The sequence below is a fragment of the Uranotaenia lowii genome, chromosome 2 (assembly GCF_029784155.1).
Source record: "Uranotaenia lowii strain MFRU-FL chromosome 2, ASM2978415v1, whole genome shotgun sequence".
In the NCBI taxonomy this organism is placed as follows: Eukaryota; Metazoa; Arthropoda; class Insecta; order Diptera; family Culicidae; genus Uranotaenia; species Uranotaenia lowii.
The window spans coordinates 64,510,074-64,519,517 of NC_073692.1; the positions used below are offsets into that span (position 1 = coordinate 64,510,074).

Sequence of the window (9,444 nt, forward strand, 5' to 3'; positions counted from 1 at the left end):
TATTTTTGTCATTTTTGTCATTTTTGTCATTTTTGTCATTTTTGTCATTTTGTCATTTTTGTCATTTTTGTCATTTTTGTCATTTTTGTCATTTTGTCATTTTTGTCATTTTTGTCATTTTTGTCATTTTTGTCATTTTTGTCATTTTTGTCATTTTTGTCATTTTTGTCATTTTTGACATTTTGTCATTTTTGTCATTTTTGTCATTTTTGTCATTTTTGTCATTTTTTTCATTTTTGTCATTTTTGTCATTTTGTCATTTTTGTCATTTTGTCATTTTGTCATTTTTGTCATTTTTGTCATTTTGTCATTTTTGTCATTTTTGTCATTTTGTCATTTTTGTCATTTTTGTCATTTTTGTCATTTTTGTCATTTTTGTCATTTTTGTCATTTTGTCATTTTTGTCATTTTTGTCATTTTTGTCATTTTTGTCATTTTTGTCATTTTTGTCATTTTTGTCATTTTTGTCATTTTTGTCATTTTTGTCATTTTTGTCATTTTTGTCATTTTGTCATTTTTGTCATTTTGTCATTTTTGTCATTTTTGTCATTTTTGTCATTTTTGTCATTTTTGTCATTTTTGTCATTTTGTCATTTTTGTCATTTTTGTCATTTTTGTCATTTTTGTCATTTTTGTCATTTTTGTCATTTTTGTCATTTTTGTCATTTTTGTCATTTTTGTCATTTTTGTCATTTTTGTCATTTTTGTCATTTTTGTCATTTTGTCATTTTTGTCATTTTTGTCATTTTTGTCATTTTTGTCATTTTTGTCATTTTTGTCATTTTTGTCATTTTTGTCATTTTTGTCATTTTTGTCATTTTTGTCATTTTTGTCATTTTTGTCATTTTTGTCATTTTGTCATTTTTGTCATTTTTGTCATTTTTGTCATTTTTGTCATTTTTGTCATTTTTGTCATTTTTGTCATTTTTGTCATTTTTGTCATTTTTGTCATTTTTGTCATTTTTGTCATTTTTGTCATTTTTGTCATTTTGTCATTTTTGTCATTTTTGTCATTTTGTCATTTTTGTCATTTTGTCATTTTTGTCATTTTTGTCATTTTTGTCATTTTTGTCATTTTTGTCATTTTGTCATTTTTGTCATTTTTGTCATTTTGTCATTTTTGTCATTTTTGTCATTTTTGTCATTTTTGTCATTTTGTCATTTTTGTCATTTTTGTCATTTTTGTCATTTTTGCCATTTTTGTCATTTTTGTCATTTTTGTCATTTTTGTCATTTTTGTCATTTTTGTCATTTTTGTCATTTTTGTCATTTTTGTCATTTTTGTCATTTTTGTCATTTTTGTCATTTTTGTCATTTTTGTCATTTTGTCATTTTTGTCATTTTTGTCATTTTTGTCATTTTTGTCATTTTTGTCATTTTTGTCATTTTTGTCATTTTTGTCATTTTTGTCATTTTTGTCATTTTTGTCATTTTGTCATTTTTGTCATTTTTGTCATTTTTGTCATTTTTGTCATTTTTGTCATTTTTGTCATTTTTGTCATTTTTGTCATTTTGTCATTTTTGTCATTTTTGTCATTTTTGTCATTTTTGTCATTTTTGTCATTTTTGTCATTTTTGTCATTTTTGTCATTTTGTCATTTTTGTCATTTTTGTCATTTTTGTCATTTTTGTCATTTTTGTCATTTTTGTCATTTTTGTCATTTTTGTCATTTTTGTCATTTTTGTCATTTTTGTCATTTTTGTCATTTTTGTCATTTTTGTCATTTTTGTCATTTTTGTCATTTTTGTCATTTTTGTCATTTTTGTCATTTTTGTCATTTTTGTCATTTTTGTCATTTTTGTCATTTTTGTCATTTTTGTCATTTTTGTCATTTTTGTCATTTTTGTCATTTTTGTCATTTTGTCATTTTTGTCATTTTGTTTTTGTCATTTTTGTCATTTTGTCATTTTTGTCATTTTTGTCATTTTTGTCATTTTTGTCATTTTTGTCATTTTGTCATTTTTGTCATTTTTGTCATTTTTGTCATTTTGTCATTTTTGTCATTTTTGTCATTTTTGTCATTTTTGTCATTTTTGTCATTTTTGTCATTTTTGTCATTTTTGTCATTTTTGTCATTTTTGTCATTTTTGTCATTTTTGTCATTTTTGTCATTTTTGTCATTTTTGTCATTTTTGTCATTTTTGTCATTTTTGTCATTTTTGTCATTTTTGTTATTTTTGTCATTTTTGTCATTTTTGTCATTTTTGTCATTTTTGTCATTTTTGTCATTTTTGTCATTTTTGTCATTTTTGTCATTTTTGTCATTTTTGTCATTTTTGTCATTTTTGTCATTTTTGTCATTTTTGTCATTTTTGTCATTTTTGTCATTTTTGTCATTTTTGTCATTTTTGTCATTTTTGTCATTTTTGTCATTTTTGTCATTTTTGTCATTTTTGTCATTTTTGTCATTTTTGTCATTTTTGTCATTTTTGTCATTTTTGTCATTTTTGTCATTTTTGTCATTTTTGTCATTTTTGTCATTTTTGTCATTTTTGTCATTTTTGTCATTTTTGTCATTTTTGTCATTTTTGTCATTTTTGTCATTTTTGTCATTTTTGTCATTTTTGTCATTTTTGTCATTTTTGTCATTTTTGTCATTTTTGTCATTTTTGTCATTTTTGTCATTTTTGTCATTTTTGTCATTTTTGTCATTTTTGTCATTTTTGTCATTTTTGTCATTTTTGTCATTTTTGTCATTTTTGTCATTTTTGTCATTTTTGTCATTTTTGTCATTTTTGTCATTTTTGTCATTTTTGTCATTTTTGTCATTTTTGTCATTTTTGTCATTTTTGTCATTTTTGTCATTTTTGTCATTTTTGTCATTTTTGTCATTTTTGTCATTTTTGTCATTTTTGTCATTTTTGTCATTTTTGTCATTTTTGTCATTTTTGTCATTTTTGTCATTTTTGTCATTTTTGTCATTTTTGTCATTTTTGTCATTTTTGTCATTTTTGTCATTTTTGTCATTTTTGTCATTTTTGTCATTTTTGTCATTTTTGTCATTTTTGTCATTTTTGTCATTTTTGTCATTCTTGTCATTTTTGTCATTTTTGTCATTTTTGTCATTCTTGTCATTTTTGTCATTTTTGTCATTTTTGTCATTTTTGTCATTTTTGTCATTTTTGTCATTTTTGTCATTTTTGTCATTTTTGTCATTTTTGTCATTTTTGTCATTTTTGTCATTTTTGTCATTTTTTTCATTTTTGTCATTTTTGTCATTTTTGTCATTTTTTTTCATTTTTTTTCATTTTTGTCATTTTTGTCATTTTTGTCATTTTTGTCATTTTTGTCATTTTTGTCATTTTTGTCATTTTTGTCATTTTTGTCATTTTTGTCATTTTTGTCATTTTTGTCATTTTTGTCATTTTTTTCATTTTTGTCATTTTTGTCATTTTTGTCATTTTTGTCATTTTTTTCATTTTTGTCATTTTTGTCATTTTTGTCATTTTTGTCATTTTTGTCATTTTTGTCATTTTTGTCATTTTTGTCATTTTTGTCATTTTTGTCATTTTTGTCATTTTTGTCATTTTTGTCATTTTTGTCATTTTTGTCATTTTTGTCATTTTTGTCATTTTTGTCATTTTTGTCATTTTTGTCATTTTTGTCATTTTTGTCATTTTTGTCATTTTTGTCATTTTTGTCATTTTTGTCATTTTTGTCATTTTTGTCATTTTTGTCATTTTTGTCATTTTTGTCATTTTTGTCATTTTTGTCATTTTTGTCATTTTTGTCATTTTTGTCATTTTTGTCATTTTTGTCATTTTTGTCATTTTTGTCATTTTTGTCATTTTTGTCATTTTTGTCATTTTTGTCATTTTTGTCATTTTTGTCATTTTTGTCATTTTTGTCATTTTTGTCATTTTTGTAATTTTTGTCATTTTTGTCATTTTTGTCATTTTTGTCATTTTTGTCATTTTTGTCATTTTTGTCATTTTTGTCATTTTTTGTCATTTTTGTCATTTTTGTCATTTTTGTCATTTTTGTCATTTTTGTCATTTTTGTCATTTTTGTCATTTTTGTCATTTTTGTCATTTTTGTCATTTTTGTCATTTTTTGTCATTTTTGTCATTTTTGTCATTTGTGTAATTTTTGTCATTTTTGTCATTTTTGTCATTTCTGTCATTTTTGTCATTTTTGTCATTTTTGTCATTTTTGTCATTTTTGTCATTTTTGTCATTTTTGTCATTTTTGTCATTTTTGTCATTTTTGTTATTTTTGTCATTTTTGTCATTTTTGTCATTTTTGTCATTTTTGTCATTTTTGTCATTTTTGTCATTTTTGTCATTTTTGTCATTTTTGTCATTTTTGTCATTTTTGTCATTTTTGTCATTTTTGTCATTTTTGTCATTTTTGTCATTTTTGTCATTTTTGTCATTTTTGTCATTTTTGTCATTTTTGTCATTTTTGTCATTTTTGTCATTTTTGTCATTTTTGTCATTTTTGTCATTTTTGTCATTTTTGTCATTTTTGTCATTTTTGTCATTTTTGTCATTTTTGTCATTTTTGTCATTTTTGTCATTTTTGTCATTTTTGTCATTTTTGTCATTTTTGTCATTTTTGTCATTTTTGTCATTTTTGTCATTTTTGTCATTTTTGTCATTTTTGTCATTTTTGTTATTTTTGTCATTTTTGTCATTTTTGTTATTTTTGTCATTTTTGTCATTTTTGTCATTTTTGTCATTTTTGTCATTTTTGTCATTTTTGTCATTTTTGTCATTTTTGTCATTTTTGTCATTTTTGTCATTTTTGTCATTTTTATCATTTTTATCATTTTTGTCATTTTTGTCATTTTTGTCATTTTTGTCATTTTTGTCATTTTTGTCATTTTTGTCATTTTCGTCATTTTTGTCATTTTTGTCATTTTTGTCATTTTTGTCATTTTTGTCATTTTTGTCATTTTTGTCATTTTTGTCATTCTTGTCATTTTTGTCATTTTTGTCATTTTTGTCATTTTTGTCATTTTTGTCATTTTTGTCATTTTTGTCATTTTTTGTCATTTTTGTCATTTTTGTCATTTTTGTCATTTTTGTCATTTTTGTCATTTTTGTCATTTTTGTCATTTTTGTCATTTTTGTCATTTTTGTCATTTTTGTCATTTTTGTCATTTTTGTCATTTTTGTCATTTTTGTCATTTTTGTCATTTTTGTCATTTTTGTCATTTTTGTCATTTTTGTCATTTTTGTCATTTTTGTCATTTTTGTCATTTTTGTCATTTTTGTCATTTTTGTCATTTTTGTCATTTTTGTCATTTTTGTCATTTTTGTCATTTTTGTCATTTTTGTCATTTTTGTCATTTTTGTCATTTTTGTCATTTTTGTCATTTTTGTCATTTTTGTCATTTTTGTCATTTTTGTCATTTTTGTCATTTTTGTCATTTTTGTCATTTTTGTCATTTTTGTCATTTTTGTCATTTTTGTCATTTTTGTCATTTTTGTCATTTTTGTCATTTTTGTCATTTTTGTCATTTTTGTCATTTTTGTCATTTTTGTCATTTTTGTCATTTTTGTCATTTTTGTCATTTTTGTCATTTTGTCATTTTTGTCATTTTTGTCATTTTTGTCATTTTTGTCATTTTTGTCATTTTTGTCATTTTTGTCATTTTTGTCATTTTTGTCATTTTTGTCATTTTTGTCATTTTTGTCATTTTTGTCATTTTTGTCATTTTTGTCATTTTTGTCATTTTTGTCATTTTTGTCATTTTTGTCATTTATGTCATTTTTGTCATTTTTGTCATTTTTGTCATTTTTGTCATTTTTGTCATTTTTGTCATTTTTGTCATTTTGTCATTTTTGTCATTTTTGTCATTTTTGTCATTTTTGTCATTTTTGTCATTTTGTCATTTTTGTCATTTTTGTCATTTTGTCATTTGTGTAATTTTGTCATTTTTGTCATTTTTGCCATTTTTGTCATTTCTGTCATTTTTGTATTTTGTCATTTTTGTCATTTTTGTCATTTTTGTCATTTTTGTCATTTTTGTCATTTTTGTCATTTTTGTCATTTTTGTCATTTTTGTCATTTTTGTCATTTTTGTCATTTTTGTCATTTTGTCATTTTTGTCATTTTTGTCATTTTTGTCATTTTTGTCATTTTTGTCATTTTTGTCATTTTTGTCATTTTTGTCATTTTTGTCATTTTTGTCATTTTTGTCATTTTTGTCATTTTTGTCATTTTTGTCATTTTTGTCATTTTTGTCATTTTTGTCATTTTGTCATTTTTGTCATTTTTGTCATTTTGTCATTTTTGTCATTTTTGTCATTTTTGTCATTTTTGTCATTTTTGTCATTTTTGTCATTTTTGTCATTTTTGTCATTTTTGTCATTTTGTCATTTTTGTCTTTCATTTTTGTCATTTTTGTCATTTTTGTCATTTTTGTCATTTTTGTCATTTTTGTCATTTTTGTCATTTTTGTCATTTTTGTCATTTTTGTCATTTTTGTCATTTTTGTCATTTTTGTCATTTTTGTCATTTTTGTCATTTTTGTCATTTTTGTCATTTTTGTCATTTTTGTCATTTTTGTCATTTTTGTCATTTTTGTCATTTTTGTCATTTTTGTCATTTTGTCATTTTTGTCATTTTTGTCATTTTTGTCATTTTTGTCATTTGTCATTTTGTCATTTTTGTCATTTTGTCATTTTTGTCTTTTGTCATTTTTGTCATTTTTGTCATTTTTGTCATTTTTGTCATTTTTGTCATTTTTGTCATTTTTGTCATTTTTGTCATTTTTGTCATTTTTGTCATTTTTGTCATTTTTGTCATTTTTGTCATTTTTGTCATTTTTGTCATTTTTGTCATTTTTGTCATTTTTGTCATTTTTGTCATTTTTGTCATTTTTGTCATTTTGTCATTTTTGTCATTTTTGTCATTTTTGTCATTTTTGTCATTTTTGTCATTTTTGTCATTTTTGTCATTTTTGTCATTTTGTCATTTTTGTCATTTTTGTCATTTTTGTCATTTTTGTCATTTTTGTCATTTTTGTCATTTTTGTCATTTTTGTCATTTTTATCATTTTTGTCATTTTTGTCATTTTTGTCATTTTTGTCATTTTTGTCATTTTTGTCATTTTTGTCATTTTTGTCATTTTTGTCATTTTTGTCATTTTTGTCATTTTTGTCATTTTTGTCATTCTTGTCATTTTTGTCATTTTTGTCATTTTTGTCATTTTTGTCATTTTTGTCATTTTTGTCATTTTTGTCATTTTTGTCATTTTTGTCATTTTTGTCATTTTTGTCATTTTTGTCATTTTTGTCATTTTTGTCATTTTTGTCATTTTTGTCATTTTTGTCATTTTTGTCATTTTTGTCATTTTTGTCATTTTTGTCATTTTTGTCATTTTTGTCATTTTTGTCATTTGTGTAATTTTTGTCATTTTTGTCATTTTTGTCATTTTTGTCATTTCTGTCATTTCTGTCATTTTTGTCATTTTTGTTATTTTTGTCATTTTTGTCATTTTTGTCATTTTTGTCATTTTTGTCATTTTTGTCATTTTTGTCATTTTTGTCATTTTTGTCATTTTTGTCATTTTTGTCATTTTGTCATTTTTGTCATTTTTGTCATTTTTGTCATTTTTGTCATTTTTGTCATTTTTGTCATTTTTGTCATTTTTGTCATTTTTGTCATTTTTGTCATTTTTGTCATTTTTGTCATTTTTGTCATTTTTGTCATTTTTGTCATTTTTGTCACTGTAGTCATTTTTGTTTTTTTTTTATTATTTTTGTCATTTTTGTCATTTTTGTCACTGTAGTCATTTTTGTTTTCTTTTATTATTTTTGTCATTTTTGTTCATGACCACCGTACTCTTCCCACGCGCCCATTTCCTGATAAAAGATCCTTGATAGAAACTCTAGCAGCGGATATGGTCTTTGCTGCTTTCACCAGACAGCCAAGGCCAATGAAATCGATGGTACTGCTTACTTAGTAAGAAGTCGATCCACTTCCAGTGTAGCTGTTATTAACTGAATACTGAAAATCAACATACATATACCGACAGATTTCTCAACTGTTAAACGGTTGAACCATTACCACTAATTGAAATGGCCACTAAACGGTAGGCTAATTGGACCAAAATTGGCCTAAATATTGATATCACAACCAGGTCGGGTTTCAGCCGATCAAGGTAATTTTCATCTGACAGAAACCCGCCCCCAACTGCAAACCTTCCGGTAATTCTGTCGGACGAAGGAGAAGGAGCAGCAATGGGCATTGTTACCATTTGGAAGAGTATGGACCAAATCAACCATGTAATAGTCTCGGGCCAGGTCCAGGCAGAAGATGCTGTGCTGTGCAGTCATTCAGTGTGTTCTTACATTCCCGGAGAGAAACAGTGAATGGAGAAATATCATCAGCCAAACCAAAAGGTGTAGGATGGAAAACAAAACCACTTCCTTTTTTCCCAGCAGCAGAGCCTCCGGTAGGCCTCGGCGTCGTCCTCGTCGACATTTCTGTCAAATGAAGGGTCTACCCACCAATGTAATACATCCCCTTACCCTTTTCCTGGGCTGCAACCCCCTTTCCATTACAATGAAAATGACGACCAGGACGACGTCGACGACGTGTGTTTCGAGGACGTCAGGATTTACCAAGATAATAAAGCTGCCAAAATGTTTCCTGCGAATGATATTTCCGGTTCGTGATACCGAGCCCATTGCCGAGAATAGGCCGATCCGGTGTAATCGTGGAGAAAGTTTCTCATACAGCAGCAGTTGTGCAAATGAAATATGAATACAATTAAAGGTATATGATTTCGATCACAGAATAAAAACCTTTCGGTAGGAACAACGATTTCAGTGCACCTCTACAGAATACATTTAAACAATTTAAAAAATGGAATTGCAAATACACTATAGATAAATTAAAAAAAATAACTCCTGTAGGAATTTTGTTTTGAGAAGAAAAAATAAAACAAAATATAAGAAATCATGTGCCATTGTGCCAAGTATTTATGTAAAAAGTAAAAAGAAATTTAATCTTTCGAAATTCCACTTGGTTCAATAATTCAGAAGAGAAACATATTATTTATTTTTAAAATGATGATGTAGTTCTTGGAAGACATAACTTTTTGAAATTTTCACCAATGACTAACTGTTTCAAGGAATTGATTCGACTTTGATGTTTTAATTTTATGTTTTTTACTGGATATGCTCATCTTTAAAATGAGTTTTAATTTTCTTTTCCGTTTGGTTAAATCTTAGAAGCAAGAAACTTAATGTATTTTTATGGTAAAATTATTTTGATAGGCAAAAGTTTGAAAGAAGAAATAATTTTTTGAAATTTTTCAAACAATCTTAGTTCAAATTGAAATTTTTCTCTTTGAGCAACAGCAAATTTTGACACATGTTTGGCAAGGAGTTCAAACATTCATCATAAGCATGCCCAACATATTAAGACAGCTCCCAATTCCAGCATTGTACATTTTCGGGAATGCCTCCAGCGACAGAAGAAGGACT

General features: G+C 25.0%; 1 protein-coding gene across 1 annotated transcript in view; it reads right to left on the minus strand.

Annotated features, from left to right (window-relative positions):
• LOC129741484 (uncharacterized) overlaps nt 1-8,289 on the minus strand; it is a 41,188-nt gene extending 32,899 nt beyond the window's left edge. The window contains exon 1 of the mRNA XM_055733225.1: nt 8,155-8,289. Coding sequence (XP_055589200.1) covers nt 8,155-8,289 — 135 coding nt within the window. The remainder of the gene's footprint in view (nt 1-8,154) is intronic.
• Nucleotides 8,290-9,444: the final 1,155 nt, after the last annotated feature.